Below are 25,271 nucleotides of genomic sequence, written 5' to 3'. Positions count from 1 at the left end.
AGCCAGTCCCACAAAGCAGGCCACACCTACAGAAGAGGTTCCAAAAATTTTTTGTATCCCACCACTAGACAATATGTAAGATAGCAGGAATACTTTGGTACACCAGAAAATTATTAATTGTATATATGCATTTTTAAATCAGCAAGATACAGTTCAGGAGGAAGGAATATCTGCAATATCTCCATATTGAACATATGGATTATACAAATATGCATACTACAAAATTAAAAAATACCCTGTTTCCCTGAAAATAAGACCTCCCCGGATAATAAGCCCAATCAGGTTTTTGAGTGCATGGGCTAAAATAAGCTCTCCCTGAAAATACTGCAACACAGCAGCAGCCATGAGGTGACCACACTCACCGCCTCCTGTACTTCAAAAATGATAAGACCTCCCTGGAAATAAGGCCAAGCGCTTATTTCTGGAGTCAAAAGAAAATAAGACCCTGTCTTATTTTCAGGGAAACATGGTAATAATAACACAAGACAAAAATCTCCTGGCATACCAAAATCAAGCCCATGGCACATTTGTGTGCTGCAACACATAGATTGAGAACCACTGATCTAGAATATTATATGAAGGATTTGGTTATTTCTGCCCTGAATATCAGTAACTCCACTGTCGCTATAAATCCAACTGGCCTTAAAATATTTGATTACAGGTAGTCCTCAATATCCGACCACAACTGAGTCCAACATTTCTGTTGCTAAGCCAGACAGTTGTTAGGTGAGTTTTGCCCCATTTTATGAGGTTACTTGTCACAGTTGTTACTGTGCTTGTTAAATTGGTAACACGGTTGTTAAGTGAATTTGGCTTCCCCGTCGACCTTGCTTGCCAGAAGGTCACAAAAGGGGATCACATCTGCAATTGTCATAAATGTGAGTCAGTTGCCAAGCAGCTGAATTTTGATCATATGACCATGAGGCAGCCACAATGGCCATAAGTGTGGAAAACGGTTGTAAGACACCTTTTTCAGTGCTGTTGTAACTTCGAACGATCACCAAATGAATTGTTGTAAGTCGAGGACTACCTGTATATCAAAAAAATATCTGAATAACCAAATCACTCAATCAGGAATTAATGTATAACTTAATGGACTCCTTACCGGTGCTCCAGTTTTTTGCGACTGATACACATGGCCCTCTGGTAACCCTGGGCAATGCACACCTTATGCCGGCTGCATTTGATCTTCTGGCAAGGGTCTTTTGTGGTGTCCAGACCTAAAGCAAGAGGCAAAGAGAACATGTGTTATCTTACACTAAATCATCTTCCCTGAGTCTTTATGCAGCCCGGGCTCAGGTTAATGCTGCAGCTCAGGACCCCCGACAGCACCCCAAAATTTGGGGTAGCTGGTGAAGTATTTTAAGTCAGATTCGGGTTAATGTCAGGATTCCAAATAGGATCCAAAAGTAAATCAGAGTCCAAGGCAAAGTATTGCTCAAAGTTCCAATTTATTAAGAGAGTCATGTTGGCACATCTGGGAAAACCCGAATCTGAAAGCTTCCCGGTTTTCCCCACCTAGCTGAAAGTTCAAGATCCTGCCTGCACACCCACAAGTCCATCACATGGTCCAATCTCCCACTGCCATGCTGGCAGTTCCACCCATCCAGTTCAGGTCAGGTGCCGAGGTGCAGAGACAAAGGATGACCTTGGCTTTCTATAAAGAATTTTGTTATGGCTACATAGCATCTAACTCCTACAATCCCCCCTCCCATTTTCCCACAATAGAAAAAGGCATAGTAGAATAATAGAAAGTGTGGCAGGCCAAAGATCCAAAAGAAAGCTGCAGGCCTGACAATGAGTTTGGGATCCAAAATATCACTCGCCGTAACAGAATAACTGAGTTAGGAGGGATCTTGGAGGTCTTCTACTCTGTTTCGCCGGAAATAAGACCTCCTCAGATAATAAGCCCTACTGAGCTTTTGAGCACATGCGCTAAAATAAGCCCTCTCCTGAAAATAAGCCCTCCCTGAAAATATTGCAACCCAGAAGCAGCCATGAGATGACCACACTTTCTGCCTCCTGCACCTCAAAAATAATAAGACCTCCCCAAAAATAAGGCCAAGCACTTATTTCAGGGGTCAAAAGAAAATAAGACCCTTTCTTATTTTTGGGGAAACACGGTAGTCCAATCCCTTGCTCAGGTAGGAAACTCTACCATTTCAGACAAATGGTTGTCCAGATTCATCTTAAAAGCCTCCAGTGTTGGAGGTTCCACCACAAAACCGTGTTCGACTAAAGCGCGCTAGACGAAACCGCGTAGCTGACGTCATCACAGCGCGACGAAAAAAGCACGCTGTGAATGCTAAAGCTAAAATTAACCCCTAAACCTAAACCTAACCCCCCTAAACCTAATCCTAAACCTAACCCTAAACCTAACCCTTAACCTAACCCTAAACCTAACCCTTAACCTAACCCTAACCCTAACCCTAAACCTAACCCTTAACCTAAACCTAACCCTAAACCTAACCCTTAACCTAACGCTAAACCTAACCCTAACCCTAAACCTAACCCTAAACCTAACCCTAAACCTAACCCTAAACCTAACCCTAACCCTAACCCTAACCCTTACCTTAACTTGAATCGGCTTGCTTTCAAAGCACTATTTAAAGCGCCCTTTTTTCTCCGCAGTCGCTGTTGTCACCCTGCTGATGACGTCAGCGACGCGGTTTAATCGGGCGCGCTTTAGTGGAGCGCGGTTTTGTCGTGCCATGGTGTTGGAAACATCTGGAGGCAAGTCATTCCATTGATTAATTGTTCTCATTCTTAGGAAATTCCTACTTAGTTCTACATTGGTTCTCTCCTTGATTAGTTTCATAGCTCCACTGCTTCTCGTTGTATTTCCGGTGCTTTGAAGAATAAGTTGACCTGCTTAATCTTCCCTGGAGTACCTTCACCTACACCAGTGATGGCGAACCTTTTAGAGACCGAGTACCCAAACTCAACCCAAAACCCACTTATTTATTGTAAAGAGCCAACACGGCAATTTAATTTGAATAATGAGGTTTTACTACCTAAAATAATGATAAACAAGGCAGAGTTCAGCTAATTGTTCCAAGAAAAAGTGATAAATGCACTTTTATGCCCCTTCATTTTTCCTGCTTTTGAAATATTACGTTTAGCAACAATAAAAAGGAAAAATGTTTGTAATATCATTTCTCTCTTTCCCTTCCTCTCTCTTCCTCTCTCTTTCCCTCCCTCTCTTTCTCTCCCTCTCTCTTTCCCTCTCTCTCTCTTTTTCCCTCTCTTTCCCTCCCTGTCTCTTTCTCTCTTTCCCTCACTCTCTCTTTCCTTCCCTCTCTTTCTCTCTTTCCCTTCCTCTCTCTTTCCATCTCTCTTTCTTTCCTTCCGAGCCGAGGTGGCGCAGTGGTTAAGTGCAGCACTGCAGGCTACTTCAGCTGACAGCAGTTCTGCAGTTCGGCTGTTCAAATCTCACCGGCTCAGAGTTGACTCAGCCTTCCATCCTTCCGAGGTAGGTAAAATGAGGACCCAGATTGTTGTTGGGGGCAATATGCTGACTCTGTAAACCGCTTAGAGCGGGCTGAAAGCCCTATGAAGCGGTATATAAGTCTAACTGCTATTGCTATTGCTATTGCTTCCCTCTCTCTTTTCCCTCCCTCCCTCCCCACCTCTCTCCCCTCCCTGCGGGAGAAACATGATGGAGCTGGGCTGGGGCGACGACACGCATGCCCACAGAGAGGGCTCTGGCACGCATGCCATAGGTCGCCACCACTAACTTAGACTGTAATCTAACATACTGTAGGCAATCCCAGTTAATAGTGCAGTGCTGTTTTATACAACAATCTCAGGAACTAGAAGTCACCTCATGATTTGTTTTAAAAGCAGTCTGATTGTCAATTTTGTTTTCTTTTTCTAATACCCTGGCTGCCACTTATAATCTTGAAATGATGTACCCACATTATTTATTCATGTGTTGAATTTATATTCTGATCCTATTTCAATATAAACTAAAATGCTGTTAAAGGAATTGCATTTGTTCAGTGTAGGAGATCTCAAGGACTTGTATTCGCTAGCTGAATGCACCTCTGAATATTTGATTAATAGGTAAATAAGTGGATCCACATCCTTACATGGAGATGCTCACTCACAAGTCGAAAGGTTCCTTGGTTTTGCAAAGGGCATATATCTGCAAACCACTGTTTCTCAAACTTGGGAACCTTAAGATGTGTGGACTCCAAAACCGAGAATTCCCCAGGCAGCAAATGGCCAAGTTCCACCAGTGTCAGCTGCCACCTTATGCTTGCTTGTGCTTCACTACCATGTGGTGACAATCTTCCATGAACTCTGGGGAGAGTGGGTAGGAGGAGGAATGCTTGGGGGAAAATGAAAGTAAATTCTGCATCTCCCCAAGACACTGCCTCAAAGTCATCCAGCTAGGAGATGGCAGCTGCTTACCAATCTATGTTTGAACTGACCATTCAAAAAACATCTTGTTGAAACTGATTGGCCATGGGCAGGTAGCATTTTTTTACTACCGGTTCAGGCAAACCGGTAGCATTTTTTACTACCGTTTCGGGAGAACTTGCCTGAACCAATAGCATTTCACCCTGGTTATGGGGGGGGATCAGTGATGGGAGGCTGAATTTAAGAGATTTTGGTGCACAATTCACAGTTCTGGCTATGCATTGCTGCAATACACTTGACTTCTAATAAAACTATGCTTTTCTCAGCAAACGGAGCCAATTTCTATTTAAAGGTGTAAGTGGTGGCAGGTCTGACAACCAGAATTAATGAAAACAACTTATATTGTTTCCCATCTTCAATCATAACCCATATTATAGTTTGGATTTAAAAAAAGAAACGTAATTATGGATAAAAGCCAAACCACCTGGAGCATGGTCACGAACATCTGAATCTGGATCAGAGACATTTAGGCTCATAATTTAAGCACTGTAAGTAATCATAATGACTCGATCTAGAAATGTAAGAAATTTCCCCATTTGCTCTGATCCAGCAAGCAACACCGATCTGTTTATCAGAGGTCTCCCAAAGGTATGTACCCACTGACTGAGTGGACATATTTGACATAGAATGATAGTGCTTATTCATAATATCATATTGTACTGACAGCACAAATCTCTTGAGGTGAACCGGTAATCCTAATTTGCAGGGCCTCCAGTTACATATTACTAATTGCCTGCAATAATTGCTAGATTTGGATGGCAAACAACACTCAGATCTAGCTTTTAGACTTCCCAATTTCATTGGCAAAATAAATGAATCTGTGAGTTGGTAGCCAGCAAACATTACAGGCAGAGAAAGGCTGTCAGGCAGATGCTCTCACACAATTTTCTGAAGCTGAGGGAAAAAAACACCATCACCCTAATATTCCAGGAAAGTCAAGAGGTGCTTTAGATTGAACTGAATCACCCAAGATGATGAAAGGTTAGTGATTGAATACTTCCTCTTCAATTTTGCCTTGGAAGTTTCTTTTAAAAAAAATGTCAACATCTCAGCTATCAAGTCTGTCAATGCCGGTAATTGATGAGCCTAGACATTCCCACTGTTTAAATAGATGAATCTGCTTTCTAGTAAGATAAACCCTGATCTGTCTAGCTCAGTAAGGTCTTTCTACAGTAGCTTCCCTTACCTAATAGGTACCTGGATGGAATACAGCTACCATTATCCCCAGCACCATAGTCATAGGTATCTAGGAATTAAGTTAGCCAGTCAGCAAAGACTCCTGGGGTTGTACAGTATTGGACTTGATGGGCAGATTATGGTATTCCACTTTATTGGGAACTTTCAAAACTGTTTAGAAGCAATCAATTATTCCTCTGACTCTGCCATATAATTCAAGAATTAACAGAAGATGAAGCTATCATCTATAACATCTAGAACAGTGTTTTTCAACCTTTTTTGTGCAAAGGCACACTTTTTTCATGAAAAAAATCACGAGGCACACCACCATTAGAAAATGTTAAAAAAATGTAACTCTGTCCCTATATTGACTATATATAAAGTAATTTTCCCACGGCACACCTTACACTATGTCACGGCACACTAGTGTTCCGCGGCACAGTGGTTGAAAAACACTGATCTAGAAGGCACCAGAAGATAAGGAGTCATTTTTCTCCTTTTCTTCAGATGTCTTAAAAATCAACCTTGCCTCAAGCAATTTCAACCAAACTTGGCACACAGATGACTTACTGTCTGTAAAAAAAATATTGTGGGGGTAAGACACCCCTAACACCCTCGATGTGTGTGTTCTGTTAAGATACAGCCTTTTGTGCCTTAAAATGGCTTCTACTGTACTGCCTTAAAATGGCTTCTGCTGTACAGTGCAGTGGAGTTGCCATGGTAACAGCTTCACAGTACTCCACTAGGGGGCTCCCTTTGGTAAGGGGAGAAATCCAACATTAGAAATTACGCTTCTGGAAGCACAGGGAAAATCTTTTTAACTAATTTAATTGTCTCCAAAATCAGGGCTCGGGGAGAAGTTGCTCTTTCCATTGCCTCTTCAGGCGTTGCGGCAATGTTCATGGAAGGAGGGAGGACAGGCCATTCTGCACTTACATTGCCACTTGACATCGCCATTCTTGTCTAATACAGGATTGGGAGAAATAAATACCAGGGCAATGCCAGGTTATAAGCTAGTATTAAATAAAGAAAAAAACACCTATTAAAAATTACTGAAATGTTTGTACAGTCTTCCAACTTACAGGACCAAAATGGTAGCAGTCAGATATTAAATTTCAATGGTGCTGATAAACTTTATGAAAGCTGCACCTGCCAACAGTTACCCAGACATGGTTATAATGATTACTCCAGTGAGTTTTATATGAGACTAATCCTGAAGAGTAGACAGAAGGTTCAATTGATATAACAGTTAGCATCTTACTTGCTAAGGCTGTGATGGCTATGGCACATGTGCCACAAGTGGCACGGAGCGCCCTTTCTGTGGGCATGTGAGCCATTGCCCCAGTTCAGCTCTGCCATGCCTTAAAATGTGTGCATCCCGCCGGCCAGCTGATGATCAGGTCTCTACCATGCATGTGCAGGGGGCATGCTGGGGGGAACACACGCATGTGTGGGGGCATGCAGGGGTGTCTATTCCCAAACTTCCGGTTTGCCCGTAGGGCCATTTTTTTTGCGCTCCAGAGGCTTCAAGAAAGTTCATGAAGTCTCCGGAGGGCCTCTGGGGGGGGCTCTTTTCACCCTCCCCAGGCTCCTATAAAGCCTCTGGAGCCTGCGGAGGGCAAAAAATGGTTGAACTCAGCTGGCCAGCGCGCGCATGCCGCTGTCCAGCTGACAGGGCAGCACCTTGTGTGCCCTGACAAATGGCTCCGCGTGCCACCTGTGGCACGTGTGCCATAGGTTCGCCATCTCTAGCATAGGCAAACCTTTCCTGTTAGATAGCAACAGTTTGGCTGAGCCACTCTAACCCATCAGTGCTTAAGAGGCCTTCTCTCTTTTGGTGGGACCCGAGATACTTCTATAATGGAGAAACTTGCTTTTTCAGTTCTTTTTTCTCTTCCTTTCTTTTGAAGGACAAAGACTGGGACTTTGGAGATTTCCCGATACAATGGACTGGTTTAATTAGTTTAACTTATGCTTGGTTGTAGGGGACACAGTGGCTCAGTGGCTAAGGCGCTGAGCTTGTCCGTCAGAAAGGTCAGCAGTTTGGCAGTTCAAATCCCTAGCGCCATGTAACAGAGTGAGCTCCCATTACTTGTCCCAGCTTCTGCCAACCTAGCAGTTCTAAAGCATGTAAAAATGAAAGTAGCAAAATAGGGACCACTTTTGGTGGGAAGGTAACAGTGCTCCATGCGCCTTCGGCATTTAGTCATGCCAGCCACATGACCACGGAGACGTCTTGAGATAGTGCTGGCTCTTCGGCTTTGAAACGGAGATGAGCACCGTCCCCTAGAGTCTGGAACGACTAGCACATATGTGCGAGGGGAACCTTTACCTTTTTATCCTGGGTTGTGTTTTTGGGGGGCTAAATGTAACCTCCTGGGAATTAATCAGTTAGGTCAATATGAACTCATTTTCACTGGAACCGAGTTTTGTCCAAATGTCAGGCAGTAATGAATTCTTTTCAAACAACAGACAGTTATTTATTTGATTAAACTGTCTGAAGAATATTCATTCAATATTGGTATTGACTTATCAATAAAGTAAGCTTCGTCACGAACAAATTTGTTTTCGGCCTTGAAAATCTTTGTTTTTGCCATTTAGCAGACATTCCACCTTACTAAACACCTCCACCAAAAAATAAAATCAGTGTCTTACTGCAGCCCAGCCACGTTTAACAAACAAAGACTAGCACTTCCAATTGTACAATAATCTAACAGGGAGTAATCCCCATTAAAAACAACAGGGCTTCCTTTTGAATAGACCTGTATAGGATTGCACTGCAGTTAATTAAAACCTGGAACGCAATCCAAATTCATTCAGAACATAACTATGAACATGGACAGCCAAGTCTATTGAATTCCAGATCAGGGGAAGAAACAGTAAAAATAACCTGTGCTCAATTCCCAATTCAATCATTTTGAGGATTCACAATAGCAGTTAGATCGTATATGGATGGAAGTTGTAACAGTTGGAATTCTGGAGTTCAAAACGCAATGTAAATGCACAAAGGACTTTTTATTGTTGTTTATAGCAAGTCCTAAGTACAAATATTCAACAGCATATTGTTAAAGGGCACTATAGTTAAATTAACACTGGGAAATCTATGTTGTAATATATGTTATACAACAAGACTTTTTCCGAGACAATTGGAAAAAGAAACGGAACGCTGATCTATTACTAGAAAATATACAACCACAAAGGATATTCAAGAGAGATGGATTTTAACTATAGAGAAGAAAAATTGGAATCCATTCTTGACTCCTGGCACTCGATGTGTCCTAATATTTAAACTGGCTCTTTTCCAAAAGAGAAAGATCAAACTTTAAAGATAAAAAGGAAAATAATAGCCTTCATCCACAAGAAATGTTGCAATTTGTAAAGTGCATTCATAGCTGATAAAGGAAAGCAGAACATTTTTCTTTACATTTGCCTGTATGATCATCCTGGCATGCAGTTATTTTCAAATGTTTACAGAATGGATAACAAGCAAATGAGATGAACCATTTCAGTTCAATTTCTCCTCGTTCTCAGCAATTTGCAGAAAAACCTTTTTTCCAAGCAACTTCAGCCATTCTTTTTTTGGCAGTACCAACACTAAAAAAATAAGCACTACAAAAAGGGAATAAAAATTACCCTCATCTACTGGCTGATTATCTTCCCAGCTCTTGATGTAGTCATCCTGTTAGAGAGAAGGAAAAAAAAAGACAAGTTAACTGTTAGACCATAGAAAATGCCAGCAATAAAAAAAACCTTCTTATTTAGAATGCCAGGGAAATCCAAAGTGTTCCTCGATCTTGGTGTTGTGGCCCGCCAGTGGCCAACAGAGCTGGCAGCAGATTCAGGTAGTGAGGAGGCTGGGAAGGAACATGGGCCAGTCCTGGAGTCTGGGGAAGGCTCTGATGAGGGCTCTGTGTCGGAGGCAGAGAGGGGACCAGAGGCGTATACCATTTATCAGTTGCCTTCAGAGTCAAAGGTCAGTGAGGCAGATGAACAGCTGGAGCCTGTTCCCAGTGTGCACATGGGCAGAGTTGTCAGATGAAGGGAACAGCTAAAGAACAGGGATCGACTTGGGAGGAAGGCCACAGATGGACGATGAATGGCCCCTCCCACAGGGAATAAAAGAGGAGCAAAAGGGGAGTGGAGTTTGCAGGAGACAATTAGTTCACTTAATTTTTGTCTGGACAAGGAGTTTGCTTCATGCTCTTGGGAAGCCTCAGTCAGAACACTTTGACACAGCATTATAGGACTCGAAGTAGGGGGAAATCTCTAGTTTTAACATATCCAAATTAATGTTCCTTCTAATGCAATTTATCCCAATTCAGTAATTGGGATAAATTGCATTAGAAGGAACATTAATTCAGAGGCTGAAATATCTGACATAGATAGCCCTTGACCCCACTTGGCAACTGACTCATATTTATGACAGTTGCCGTGTCCCATGGTCATGTGATTCCCGCTTTTGCGGCCTTCTGACAAGCAAAATAAAAAGGGAAGCCAGCTTCACTTAATAACCATGTTACTAACTTGACAACTGTTGTGATTGCTTTAACGACCGTGGCAAAAAAGGTCACAAAATGGGGCAAAATTCACTTAGCAACTGTCTTGCTTAGCAACAGGAATTTTGAGCTCAATTGTGGTCATAAGCCAAGGACTATCTGTACTTTCTTGAGAGACCTCATTCCAGAAAGTTTCAGTTGGGTCTTTTTTTTTTTTGCACAAGAAGAACATAAAGGAGATTTTTTAAAAACTGCACAAAGAAAAAGAAATGGACAAAATCTAACCCAGGGAATCTGGGTTCAATTAAAATGTTTAAGCCAGGAATTCTACAACATCAGGCTGTATCCTCATCCCTCTTATAATTTTTAATGAGACTTTCCCAAAGTGCCAAGTCACAAAACAAAATAACAATCCATTGAAAATCAATCCAACATTTTCTGGTTTAAAAGTCTTGTGCAATTAAAGATAAACATGCTCACTCAGCCAGAAGAACAAAATTAAAATAATTTAGCGATACGGCCCTTGGGGTACAGGATCACCACTCTGTTTCATTGCAATCTCAGCAATCTTTTTTTTTTTGCTGAAGCTTAGAATTGATCGATGTAATACTTTTTGGAACATTCCTGGGTTTTTCTTTTCTCTCCTCAATTTTCACATATACCGTGATCCTGTGTAGTAAAAATCCACATTTCCTAATTTGATTTCTAGATCAGGGGTGTCAAACTCAAGGTCTGGGGGGGTGGGGGGGTGTTTAGATCTGGCCTGCAGGGCTGCCCTGGAAACACCAAAGGAACAGCCTGCAGTGTGACTGCTCCGTTTTTGGATGCCCTCCCACATGTGGCCCTCCCGAGCTCTGTTTTCACTAGCAGAGGGTTGCAGGAGGCCGGCGTAGCCAAAAATGGAACTTGAGAGCCCGTTTTCACTGGTAGAGGCACCGCAGACCACCATAGGTGCCCCCAACAGGGATGTTGAGCTGCTCATGCCCACCCTAGCCACGCCCCCCCTAGCCCCCCCGAGGTCAAACACAACCATAATGTGGCACTCAATGAAATTGAGTTTGACACCCCTGTTCTAGATGATGGAAACTGATAACTTTGTCCATGGTGGTTAACAGTTTTACTAGTCTACTGGTAAAAGGAGACAATTGTCAATCAGTGAAGGACAGCCAAAAACATGCAAAGAAATGCTTGCGGGATGTTATTTGCAAGGGATCTGCGCCAAATTGTAGATCAAGCCCCAGTCTACGAGGATCTTTTGATTTACACTTAACATACTGACAGCATTGTCAGCCGGGAATGTATTTTAAGACAACCAGGCGCTACAACAAAAATGCTAACGTAAACCGGTGAGGAACTTGCAACGAGAAACCTGGATCGAGAAAATGATCACAGAGACAAACGGTTGTCTGAAACGAAAAAGCTGCATTTCATCTCCGGCTGTTCCCTACATGACATGTCATAATATTCATCGCTGTTTGCTTTTGTAAGCAAGATGTGGCGATGTCTGCACTGGTTTTCATGCCGTCTTAAGGGTTATGATCGAAAACAAAGGGAAGCGATGATGTCTAAAATAAGCTTTCTTTGCGATGACTCAAAGGCGGCATTTCTGCCAAGCACCTTTTTCCCTTGAAAGGGATGAGGTGGGAGAAGGAGGTGGGTGGACTCGAGTATAAAGAGTCAGAAACCTCTGACTCCAGGACGCAGCTTCTTTAAGGGAAGATGACAAGGTGCTGCACATCGCTCTTCATTTCTCCTGCCAATCTTTAAAAATTAGAGGCTGGCTTGGAGAGAGAAGTTATTTCTTCCCATCCAAACGGCTTTTGGGGAAGTGTCAAAATTGCTGCTTCTCACAAGGAGTGGATAGAAAGAAAATAGCAAGAGCTGACTTACGTCTGTGAACGGGCTGTGGAGATGATTTGGACACACAGCACAAAGACTTTCAGCAATTTGTGCTTTATCAGAATTTATAGGCAACTAGCTGATAACCCGGCGTTGCCTGAATATTTATTTATACGGGGAAAATGTCAAAACCAAACATAATTTTTAATGTTGGATTTTCCCCCTTACCAGAGGGAGCCCCCTTGTGGAGTACTGTGAAGCCATTACCCATGGCAACTCCATTGCACTGCACAGTAGAAGCCATTTTACGGCAGTACAGTAGAAACCATTTAAAGGCACAACAGGCTGCATCTTAACAGAATACACACCCCAAAGGGTGTTAAGGGTATTTTACCCCCACAGTAAGTCATCTGTGTACCAAGTTAGGTTGAAATTGAGTGTGCGCACACACACACACACCCATTTATATGTATTTTGGGGGGGTATAAGATGCACCAGAGTATAAGATGCACCAAGATTTTGAAAAGATAAATTTAAAAAAAGTTTTTGCACTCTGCAGACCTCCCAAACCCTCTGCACACCTTTTTTTTAAAAAAAAAACGGGGCATGCAGAGTTTGAGAGGCCTGCAAAGTGCTCCTGGGGTTTGGGGGGGAAACGAGCAAAAAATGGCCCATTTCTTGCTCATTTTTGCCCTCCCCAGCCCCCAGGAGCACTTTGCAGGCCTCCCAAACCCTCTGTACATCTATTTTTGTGAAGGGCACGGGGTTTCAGGAGGCCAAAAATGTTGTGTTCATTGTATAAGACGCAGCCAGATTTTCACCCTCTTTTTTGTGGGGAATAGGTGCTTCTTATACTCCAAAAATACATTATATATAGATCCACAGCAGGTGGGAGGGTCTGGTCCATTTTTCGTGGACCATGTCCCACCACTGAGAATGACCTTTAAAAGCAACCCAATCCAAAGCACTGTGTTAGAGATGACAAAAGGAAGGGAGATGGTACAGGACTGATGAAATGAAAAGTTGATTTAAAAAAAATCTATACTGACCTCCACCTCCTGGAAAATTCAGACCACAGCAGAAGGGCAGCAGAAAGAGAGAGAGAAAGAGAAGTAAAATAAAAACAAAAACCAACTCTTTGTGCACAAAAAAAGCAATGGTTATAATGCATACCAGCAGGGCAGAGAAAGCGACTGTTGTTTCTACAGCATATCTTTCTATTAACATCAGAATTCAGTCTCCATAAATGTTGTTTTATTAACCATTCTGCTGGGGTCGTTTTTATGGGGCCACCCGGAATCATGAATTTGAAATGGACAGCCGTGTAAATTGAAATAATCAATCAATCAATAAAGGTTTGCTTTGATTTGTTTGTGCAGTTGAAGTGCATAAAGTCATTTGTAACAACAGCAGTGGGGTCTTGGGAGTCGAAAGGAATATTAATCAAAACCAGGACATTGGTTAAACAGCAACAACTTTCCTCCAGAGGTTTTTTCATGCCTTTGGGGCGTGAAGTACGGTGTCCCAGCAGGCTCTTCTGGAGTTGCGCAATATATTTCATACTCTGACAGTCCCAATAATGTGTACACTTGCTTATTTCTCCCTTTTCCTTTGCAAGTAAAACTGAAGCCTTGCAGTACCAGCTTGATTTACTGCATGAGGAAACAGACATCAGATTGTAATGGTTGTATTGCATAATCTCTGAACAGGCTTTACCTGTATAAATAATTGTATACAGTGGAATAGGACTCACCCATTTTTCCCCAGTAAACTTTTCAGCTCCCCTACGAAACCTTGTGATCGAGCTTGATAAATTGACACTTACAGCTTGAAAATTAATGAGTCGTTATGATTGGCCTCTCCTCTCCCCTTCTCTCCCTCAGGCTTGCCCCACAGAGGCCTCTCCTATCTTATCCCCTTCTCTCCCTCGGTCTACGTCCTTAGTGTCAGAGCATTTTTCAGGTGGGGTGGGGGAGTAGAATGTCTAAACTGCCAGCTCGCAGGCTAAATGAGCCACACTTTGGCCACGTCCATGCCCAAGTGGCAGTTGGAACAGAGTTCTTTTCAGGTGGGGAGGGGGAGTAGAACGTCTAACACTTTAGCATCAGAGTGTGTTAATAATAATATAAGAAATACTAGTGATCTGATGGTCATTTTGAAAAACCCTTTCTTAGTGAGCACCTAGAAGACAAGAGGAACATACGTGCCAAATTTCAAGTTTGTAGGCTTTACGGTTCTGGAGATTGTGATGATGCATGAGTGGTATTTTACATGTGGTTGTGTGTGTGTGTGTGTGTGTGTGTGTGTGTGTTCAGATGACAAAAGTTTTATATATATATATATACATACATATACATACAGACGTGTGTGTATGTGTGTGTGTGTATGTGTGTGTGTATTCTTTGGTATTACTCCTATCTTCAGGTAGTTCTCAATTTACAACAGGTTGCTTAGCAACTATTTGAAGTCCCAACAGACCCTCCCCAAGCTACTTATTAACCAGTTTTGAAGTTCAACATTGGTCTCCCAGCAGTCATGTGATCGGATTTTGGGTAACTGGTCTCAATATATGACCTTTTGCAGTGCTCGACAGTCACATGAACACAATTTACAACAAAGTGACACTTACTTCCACTTTCTGGCCAAAAAAAACCCCAATGCCCTATAGGGAACAGTGGATTCAGCCAATGACTGCCATGTTAACTTAATGACCACTGCAAAAAAAAGGTCGTAAAATCAGGTCTGATCGACTTTAGGATAGTCTTGATGCATGACTATAATTGCTAGGCTCAGCTAGGGTCATAACTTGAGGACTATCTCTATCCACTCCAGTCACACTTCCTCTTTTGTTCTGTAGAAATTAATATCTATAATGCTATTAGAAGAACTGGTCAATTAGAAAAGAATAGCTATTAGGCTACAGCAAGATCAGCAGCTGTTGGAGGAGTTACAGGAGACAACGATGCTTTGCCCAGCTATTGAGCTTTTCATGAGGATTTCTGTTGCCATTCTGGAACAAAAAGGCAGGGCTGTGGAAGCCTTTTGGACTTACTAGTAGTTAGTAGAAAAAGCCCCCATTTCTGGACACTAAAAGTTATGAACTGGGTATGTCTACTCTAGTGACATGGGACGTGGTGGCTCAGTGGCTAAGACGCTGAGCTTGTAGATCAGAAAGGTGTTCCTCTTGGCTTCTAGGTGCTCGCTAAGAAAGATTAGAAGGTCAGCAATTCAGCAGTTCCAATCCCTAGCGCCGCGTAACAGAGTGAGCTCCCGTGACTTGTCCCAGCTTCTGCCAACCTAGCAGTTTAAAAGCATGCAAAAATGCAAGTAGAAAAATAGGAGCCACCTTTGGTGGGAAGGGAACAGCATCCCCTGCGCCTTCGGCATTTAGTCATGCCAGTCACATGACTATGGAGACATCTTTGGACAGTGTTGGCTCTTCAGCTTTGAAATGGAGATGAGCACCGCCCCCTAGAGTCGGGAACAACCAGCACATATAGCAATAGCAGTTAGACTTATATACCGCTTCATAGGGCTTTCAGCCCTCTCTAAGCGGTTTAGAGAGTCAGCATATCGCCCCCAACAATCCGGGTCCTCATTTTACCCACCTCGGAAGGATGGAAGGCTGAGTCAACCCTGAGCCGGTGAGATTTGAACAGCTGAACTGCAGAACTGCAGTCAGCTGAAGTAGCCTGCAGTGCTGCATTTAACCACTGCACCACCTCGGCTCCATATGTGCGAAGGGAATCTTTACCTTTAGTCTAGTGACAAGGAGGAGTTTTCATTAGACTAGACATATCTAATTATATGTCTAGTAAGAAGGGGAGACATGACAGGAGTGTTCCAATATTTGAGGGGCTACTACAAAAAAATGACTGGGTCAAGCTATTCGCCAAGCACCAAAAGGCAAGACAAGAAGCGATGGATGGAAACTAACCAAGGAGAGAAGCAACCTAGAACTTATGAGAAATTCCCTGAGAGGGAGAAAAACCAACCAGTGAAACAGCTTTGCCTTCAGAAGTTGTGGATGCTCCATCATGGGAGGCTTTTAAGATTACACGGGACATCCATTTGTGTGAAATGGTAGAGGGGCTCCTGCTCGAGCAGGGGGTTGGACTAGAAGACCTCCAAGATCCCTTCCAACTCTGTTATTCTATGTTCTATGTAAAAACATTTCAAAGAATGAGAGGATTTTGGAGAATTTCTCATAGAGGGTGGTAGTCCTCTTAGACATGTTTAAACCAAAGGATGTGTGGGAAAATTCATTCGCTCAGGGCATGAGCAAGAGCCGAGGTGGCGCAGTGGTTAGGGTGCAGTACTGCAGGCCACTTTAGCTGACTGTGATCTGCAGTTCAGCGGTTCAAATCTCACCGGCTCAAGGTCGACTCAGCCTTCCATCCTTCCGAGGTGGGTGAAATGAGGACCCAGACTGTGGGGGCGATATGCTGACTCTGTAAACTGCTTAGAGAGGCCTATGAAGCGGTATATAAGTCTAATTAATAAATAAATAAATGATAATCTTCTCCAGTCATTCGCAGCCTCCTTAAATCCCCAAAGTTCACAAAACCCTCAGGTGGGTGCAACTTATGAGGAATTTATTCCCGTTGTACAGGCAATCCTTGGCTTAAGACCACAACTGAGGCCAAAATTTCTGTTGCTAAGCAAGGCAGTTGTTAAGTGAGTTTTGCTCCATTTTATGACCTTTCTTGCCACAGCTGTTAAGGGAATCGCTGGGGTTGTTAAGTTAGTAGCACGGTTGTTAAGTGAATCCGGATTCTCCATTTCTTTTCAGAAGGTTGCAAAAGGGGATCACATAACACCGGGACACTGCAACCATCATAAAATATGAGTCAGTTTGCAAGCGTCTGAATTTTCATTACATGACCACGGGGATACTGCAACAGTCATAAGTGTGAAAAGCTGTCGTAAGTAATTTTTTTCAGTGCCATTGTAACTTTGAATGGTCACTAAATCAACTGTTGAAAGATGAGGACTATCTGCTTGGGTCTTTTTTTTTAATAATAATGGGACCACCGCCTTTGCTAAGAAATGTGCTTTTTCAGCAAGCGCTCAGGTGGAAAGCCTATCCTTCTGCAAAATGAAACTGTCTGTTTCTGTAAAAACATCACTCTAGAGTCTAATGGCCTCAGCAGGATATCGTCCAGCCATAATTAGTTGCTACACCCAGGAACAAAAATAATAATAATACAGCTAGGAAAGGTTTCTGCATTTTCCCAGGGAAGCCAGTCCAAGGGACATTATTCCTAAAATGGCTTCAGCACGTCAGGATAGTAGCATCTCCTGATGATAAAGGTGAAGTTAAAGGTTCCCCACACTTTATGCGTGCTATTCATTTCTGCCTCTAGGGGGTAGTGCTCATCTCCATTTCAAAGCCGAGGAGCCAGAGCTGTCTGAAGATGTCTCTGTGGTCATGTGGCCATCTTTGACTAAATGCTGAAGGCGCATGGAACGCTGTTACCTTCCCACCAAAGGTGGTTCCTATTTTTCTACGTGCATTTTTTACATGCTTTCAAACTGCTGGGTTGGCAGAAGCTGGGACAAGTAACGGGTGCTCACTCTGTTACGTGGCACTAGGGATTTGAACTGCTGAACTACCGACCTTTCTGATCGACAAGCTTAGTGTGTTAGCCACTAAGCCACTGCATCTCTTTTCTCATGATGACAGGAACATGTAAAATAGTCCTTAGAAGATAAGGCACCATCAGCATCTCATCTGAAATTATTTTTCTGGAGTTGAAAGAGCAGATTCATACATACGGATAAGCCCATTGTTACAACCAAAAGCCAACCCCCACAGTCAAATGCACCATTTTATCGGATGCTTTTAGTTTAAAGTTTTGAAAATCTTTTCCTCCGGGCACCCTGAAACTAGAGAGGCTAGGAACTGAATCCCAAAATCTAAAGGTAAAGGTTCCCCTCACACATATGTGCTAGTCGTTCCCGACTCTAGGGGGTGGTGCCCCTATCTGTTTCAAAGCCGAAAAGCCAGCACTGTCCAAAGACGTCTCCGTGGGCATGTGGCCGGCATGACTAAATGCCAAATGCAAATGGAATGCTCTTACCTTCCCATCAAAGGTGGCACCTATTTTTCTACTTGTATTTTTATGTGCTTTTCAACTGCTAGGTTGGGAGAAGCTGAGACAAGTAACGGGAGCTCACTCCATTACACGGCGCTAGGGATTTGAACCGCTGAACTGCCGACCTTCTGATTGACAACCTCAGTGTCTTAGCCACTGAGTCACCTCGTCCCTCAAAATCTAGTTCCAGTTTAAAACAAAAATCTTCTTCCTTCAGAACAAGTTCCTCTTATCACTTACCTGCAATGGCCTTCAGGAATCTAAGGCATTTGCAACCCAATAAAAGGACCAAATTATGAGATCAACCAAGTTTGTCTAAAAAACAAACAGAAGGGGCAACTTGGGCATGGACATCAAATCAAGAATAGCGAGCCTCCATTCCAGCAAGGTTCATATTTTTCTTACAATTTCTCAGGGTTGTTATTTTCAGCCAGCAAGTTTTCATTTCGACAGAGACATCATTGCGGCTTTCACTTCCACGCTGAGAAGAACTGTCTAGCCAAGCCATTTATCTCCCTGATTCACTCCTGCAATCGCTCTTCTTCTCCCATTGTTTCTCTTTTAAAATGCCATGGTGGCGTCTCCATCTTCTGCCACAGCCTCTAGCCCAGCTGGAATTCCCAAACTGTGAGTCAAGGGATGTTTGCAGATGGAAGAAGCCATGCGACGCACAATTCAAACTCAGATGCGTTAGGAGTCCCCATCTGCCCTCCCAGCGTTGTCCAGGGTTGCCAATTGGAAGGCCAGAGAACAAAACCAGTTTATTCTCTGTTGCATGGCACCCTCGAGCCTTTCTGCCTGCTGCACTCCCGTTGGGTGCATTTTCAATAACACCAACCCAAAGTGAGCATATAAACCCAGTTCCCCTCCCACCCCTCACTCCATCCCATCTCTGCCCAACAGGAAACTGTGCATGGTCAGAGCTGGCACCCTGCCACTCTGCTTCAGTTCTGCCAAGTGAACAAATGAAGCTTCACATTGGGATGGTAGCCACCTGCCATTTGGGTTACTGCTTTCAAAAAAGCAGTGATACCCTTAGGGGGGAAAAGTAACCCTGAAGACAAATTTGGAGGTGATGGGCGAGATGTACTGATTCATCCATCCGTCGGCTGTTCTTGGGTGATCTTGATGCTCTCATGCATCAACAGTGAGGGTGAACCTTTCTGGCACCGAGTGCTGAAAAGGTCACGCATAAATGTTACGCACACATGCACACTCATCAGGGCTGCACTCCAGAAAAGCTGAACTTCCAGGTTCTAGTGTGCATGAATGCCTGACAATTGGTTGGGTGGTGTGCATGTGCACACCGCTTTTCAGCACTGACGCATGCATGAAGTGATCACACTCCAGAAAAGCCAAACCTCTGGGTTCTGGTGCATATGCACACCCAACAATCAGCTAGCCGGGGCATATGCACACACTGATTTTCTGCACTGCTGCGCGCATGAAGGACAGCTGATCGTCATGCGTGCATGCGTGCCAGAAGCCCAGAAGACAAACAAGAAGGCCGCGCGTGTAGGGCGACATGACTTCAAATGCCACTTCGGGCATGCATGCCCTAGGTTCGCCATCACGGCTCTAGAATATCACTGTTGACACAATATTGCATACACAGTTCCAATTCCAGAGATGGTTTGAAGAATGCAACCTTAAGTGTTGTATCTAATATTTTATGATGGATGTATTTTACAATGACTATGTTAATGATACCACAATTGCTATATGTACCTTCAGAGTTTATGCACTGGAAACAAATCCTTGTGTCTAATGGTACTTGGCCAAAGAAGGATTCTATTCTAATCACTGCATCACCAGTGAAATCGAACTCCAAGGATATAGTGCTATTAGATTTGAGTATGGACTTGACTAAGAGCTCACTGAGAGATTGGTGCCAATGACATTGTGTAAGGTTTGCAACCGATGAGAAAGGAGCTGATGTACTCAGATCAGACCCATCTGCCATTTTACATATGGAATAGAAATTTCCAACTCTGAAAGCTCAAAGTATTCTTGTCCCCTGCAGCAGGCAAATCTACTACACAAGTATGATTTCTTTCTTACCTGCAATAGAACATGCAATTTTGCTGGGTCTCTGAAGCTTCTCTTGTAAGTTTGTTATTAAATGAGAGGCTGAAATGTATTGTTAATGCCCAGCTCATCTCAGCCCAGCTCATTCACAAGTCAAGGTGAATATTATGAAGACTGATGCGTAAACTGCCTTGAGCTCTCAGATTAAAAGAATAATTGAAGAAAAAATATGACCAAAAAATACCCACGGTCAACACATTTCAACAGAGCCTTCTCTGTTGCTGCTCCAACCCTCTGGAACGAACTCCCCATGGAGATTCGCACCCTCACCACCCTCCAGGCCTTCCGCATAGCCCTTAAAACCTGGCTGTTCCGACAGGCCTGGGGCTAAAGAATCATTGCCCCTATCTCGAATGGTATGATTGTTGTGGTTTTTAATTATGTATTGTTTTGTGTTGTTTGTCAACGGTCTGTATCCCCCTTCCCTTGCTTGAGTTGTGAGCCGCCCTGAGTCCCTTCAGGGAAAAGGGCAGCATACAAATGAAATAAAACTCTAAACTCTAAACTTTTACCAAGCTCCAGATGCCATAGCTTCTCAACTGAGAAGAAAGCTATTCAGATGTGGCTAGTGAGCAATATGTAATTAAATGAGCTATTTCCATTTCTAGAAGAATTTGATTACGTGCTAATCCAAAACAGGGAAAGGAGTTTCTTCTCATAGGGTTTATTTTCATGAAGCAAACCTTTCCAATCAGCATTTTTTTTAACTTCTGTCATTCTTGTTCTGGAGTGAGACAGGTGGTCACCTGAGGCAGCAGCTCCCTTGGGAAGTCAAACTATTGAGGGAGAGCTTGCCTGCCCTTCACAGTACTGAAGAGATGTCTCCCTGCTGAGCAAAGAGTATGTGGGCAGCTCAAATGATGGTTCACGCCCTGTCAGCCACATCAAGCAACTCAACTTTGAAGCAGATCTCCCTCAAGACTTGCCAAAGGATCTATTCTGCATCTACTGGAAGAACTACCCTTGGCAGCAACCATGGGATTCTCAAAATGACACTTCAGCTGTGGTAGCACTTCCATGGGTATGTTGTGGCCCGCCAGCAGCCAGTGCAGCTGGCAGCAGAGTCAGACAGTGAGGAGATTGGGGAGGAACATGGACCAGTCCTGGAGGCTTGGACGAGAGCTCTGCGTTGGAGACAGAGATGGGGCCAAGGCTGTCTGGCATTCTCAGCTGCCTTCGGAGCTAGGCAGCAGTGAGGCAGAGGAACAGTTGGAGCCTGTTCCCAGTGTGCACATGTGCAGAGCTGCCAGAAGAAAAGAACAACTCAGAAATCAGAGTTGACTTGGGAGTAAAGTCACAGGTGGACGGTGACTGGCTCCTCCCATAGGAAATAAAAGAGGAGCAAAAGGAGAGTGGACTTTTGCAGGAAACAATTTGTTCGTTCGTTCTTTTGTTTCAGGATGGTGAAAATCTGTCCGTGAATCTCAGAGTCTCTGTGCCAAGTCTTTCCTTGCACAGCACTGTGGAAAATATTTACATGGCAGCTTTCCAAGCTAGATAAGGTCTGTGGTCATAAATTCACCATTGAAAGACTGTTTACTGGGCCTTTGCTGAATGTGAATGAGATAAATTCACATTTGTTTAATAAAAGGAGTTTTGGAATCTGTTTTGTGTTTTGGGGGTGTTTTGGGGGGAAACCTAGGTCAGAACAGCGCAGTCCTTGACTTATAGCCATTCGTTTAATGATGGTCCAAAGTTACTGTGGCCTCAAACAAGCAACTTATGACCCATCCTAAAAGTTATGACCATCATATCACCTTGGCAGTCATGTGATTGTAATTCGGGTGCTTGGCAACCAGCTCACACTTATGGCAGCTTCAGCATCTTGTGCTACATGATCCGTGAGCTCATCTTGACTTCCACAAAGTCAATTGAAGAAGTTGGATTTACTTAATAACCACATGATTCACTTACTGGCAATGGAAAAATAGTGGTAAAATTGATCATGTGATGACTTCCTTAACAACTGCATTGCTAAGTGACTGAAATTAGCAATAGCAATAGCACTTAGACTTATGCATTACTTCATTTTACAGCCCTCTTTAAGTGGTTTAAGAATCAGCCTCTTGCCCCCAACAATTTGGGTCCTCATTTTACTGACGTCCAAAGGATGGAAGGCTGAGTCAACCTTGAGCCTGGTGAGATTTGAACTGCCAAACTGCAGCTAGCAATCAGCTGAAGTAGCCTGCAGTACTGCATTCTAACCATTGTGCCACCTTGGCTCTGGCAGCCTCAACTGAAGTTATAAGTTGAGGACAACATATGTGTGTGTGTGTGTGTGTGTGTGTGTGTGTGTGTGTGTGTGTGTGTGTGTAGTTATTCGGGTTTTCTCCCGCGTAGAATTGGAGATGTCTTGGCGACGTTTCAACGAAGTCTCATTCATCATCTTCGTCCTGAACATGATGAATGACACCAGGCCCACACTCACAAGAGCCACACAGAATATCACCACCAAACATCCACAAAGAAAACAGACAAAAAGACAAACTGATGAGGAGGCATGACCGAGAACCAGAAGCCAGACTGCAAATGCACAATTAGCCTCTTTAAAACCCCTCCTACCCTTACATGAAACACCCCCCAAACAATCAGAACAGAACACACCTCCACCCAATCAGGCACAACTCCACCCAATCAGGACATAGCCAAGCCCCCACACAATCAGTTCAAACCCCCACTGGCAGTTAAAAGGAAGAAACAGCCAAGATCTCACATTACTCCTGGAAACACCAAGCCTGAAGTAGCCTGAAGATGACGAATGAGACTTCGTCGAAACGTCGCCAAGACATCTCCAATTCTATGCGGGAGAAAACCCGAATAACTAGAGACCTACATACTAATACCTGCGAAAACCTCAGAAACACACACACACACACACACACACACACACACACACACACACACATATATATCCACAAACTTTTAAAGTTCTAATTCCCAGTCATATCTGCATATCATTTTGCATACACCTGCTTAAATAAATTGGGTTTTCAGCAGCCTTTTCAATGTTAATAATGAGGATGCAGCTCTAATCCCTAAACCAGCTGGTTGGGGAATTCTGGGAATTCAAGTCCACACATCTTAATAGTTGCCAAGGCTGAGAAAAATAGCTCCAAGCCAAGTAGCAGATTATAAACACCTCTAGATGATATCGGGTTAGGGACGGATGTCTTTCATAATCTATTATGAGCTTCAGCACATTTCCATCACTTTATTTGCAACAGGAGGGCTAACTTGGGGGGCCAGATCATCCTAAAAAGAAAGCCAGTCAATTTCTTCCTTCAGGCAAATGCTTTCAAATGATTTCCTCTCATGGCCCAGGGAGAAAATGTGTCATCCCAAAAAGCAAAAAAAGATGAAATTGACTATCAAAAGTCTTATTCTAGAAAGTAGCATGAAAGGGAGGAAGGATGAATGAATGGGGAGAGATTAAAAGTTCTCAGAGCAGACCATTTAAGCCCCTTGATTTGTTGAATTCCCATACCGTCAGTCACATCAAGACTCATCACTCTTCTACCACATATCGTTGCTGAAGATTGCTTCAGGAGTGATAATCCTTCCACAATGGTGATTTTTTCGAAGGCAGGACTTTACACATAAGAAGAAAACAAACATCACATGAAAAGTCTGGGAGCCATCTCTCGGGCTGGTTATTTATTAACGACTACTTGAAATGCTAATTGGTATCTTCCTTCAACCCTCCGGGAGGTAGTCTTAAAATATTCACTCTTCAGCATGACAACTCACACTTTGTTATAAAGAAGCATAAAAATGGACCTTTACAAAGCTGACAGACTCTTCCCATTCGTAAATCTTCCCCTCTCTCAAACATGCTACATTTCACTAAGGCTACCTTCATTTTCCAATATAATGTCTTCCAGATATGCTGATTTTTATAGCTTCAAGCCAACCTGGGAACTAAAGGGAACACTGGGGATTGACATACAAATATCGGTTGAGGAAATGAGTTAACATTGTGGTTAAAAATAAATAGGACTCCTTCCAACGGTGACTTTTCAAGCAGAGGTGGGATTCAGCTGGTTTGGACTGGTTTGAGCAAACGGGTTGTTAAACTTTTGTGTAGTTTAGAGAACTGGCTAATCGCACCACTGGCTGCACCCCCTGCCCCTCATAGTCACCCCTTATCTTGCTTCGCCTGCCTTGGCATAGCAGCTGCTGCTCTCTGGCTCCCTCAGTCGCTCGCTTGCCGTGACCATGTGGCCCCCGCAGCCCAGCCCACTTGCCTGTGCCATTCTCCACTGCCCAGCTACCTGCCTGCCTGGCAAGCCTTCCTTCGCCTCTTTGCCAGCACGAGCAGCCTCCAGCTGCCGCCTCTTTGCCAATGCAAGTGCCCTCCAGTTGCAGCCTCTTTGCTAGTGCAACGGATCTTCAGCTGCCCCTCATTGCCAGCACAAGGGGTTTCCAGCTGCTGCCCCTTTGCCGGCATGAGCAGCCTTCAGCCTCTGCCTTTTTGCTGGCACAAGGGGCCTCCAGCTGCTACCTCTTTGCCGACCTGAACCCAGGCAGCAGCCACTTCTTCTTTGTTGGCATGAGGGACCTCAAGCCACTGCGAGCAGGAGTAGCCACCCCCTGTTTCCTACTGCAAAAATATTTTTTTAAAACTTGACTGTCAGGCAGTGAGACCCAGTAAGAGATGAGGCATCGGAGAATCACCATTGCTGTTGCTGCACAGAGGTAAGTCTAAGGCTCCGGCCATCACCAACACCGCTTTGGGCCACCAGCGCTGCCCCACCTTGCTGTGAGTGACATCGAGTTGGCCACACCCACTCAGTCACAGGACAACCGCCCCCCCCCCGCCATGTCTACCCAGTCATTAGGAAGAACCGGTTTTTTAAATTAGTAGGCTCTCACCACTGTGTTCAAGGTTTCCCTTTTAATGGATTTAAAGTAACATGATTGCACTTGTATACTGTTGCATTTTTAATGCTAGTGTTAAAATAAGAAGCTGAATATATTGATAGATGGTAGAAATACACTGAAGGGAGGAGTAGAGGGAAAGAAGAAAGAGGGGTAGAGAGGGTGGGAGAAAGGATCGGAAGGAGGGTGAGGTGGAAGGGAGGGAGTGTATTGGGAGAAAGGAATGATAGAGGGAGAGGGGAAGTAGGAGAGGGGAATGTTGGAGGGGAGA

The 25,271-nt window shown here is 43.6% G+C and overlaps 1 protein-coding gene across 1 annotated transcript in view; it reads right to left on the bottom strand.

Moving 5' to 3' along the window:
• SPOCK2 (SPARC (osteonectin), cwcv and kazal like domains proteoglycan 2) overlaps positions 1-25,271 on the bottom strand; it is a 124,999-nt gene that overhangs the window by 37,885 nt on the left and 61,843 nt on the right. Inside the window, exons 2-3 of the mRNA XM_087702338.1 lie at positions 9,235-9,280; positions 1,106-1,220 (exon numbers count right to left, since the gene is read on the bottom strand). Of these exons, the coding sequence (XP_087558464.1) occupies positions 1,106-1,220; positions 9,235-9,280 (161 nt within the window). The remainder of the gene's footprint in view (positions 1-1,105; positions 1,221-9,234; positions 9,281-25,271) is intronic.

This window comes from Thamnophis sirtalis, unplaced genomic scaffold (genome assembly GCF_051295495.1).
Source record: "Thamnophis sirtalis isolate CommonGarterSnake01/CBP01778 unplaced genomic scaffold, rThaSir2_p1.2 scaffold_15, whole genome shotgun sequence".
NCBI classification, from domain to species: Eukaryota; Metazoa; Chordata; class Lepidosauria; order Squamata; family Natricidae; genus Thamnophis; species Thamnophis sirtalis.
This window is presented reverse-complemented; position numbering and strand designations above follow the sequence as displayed.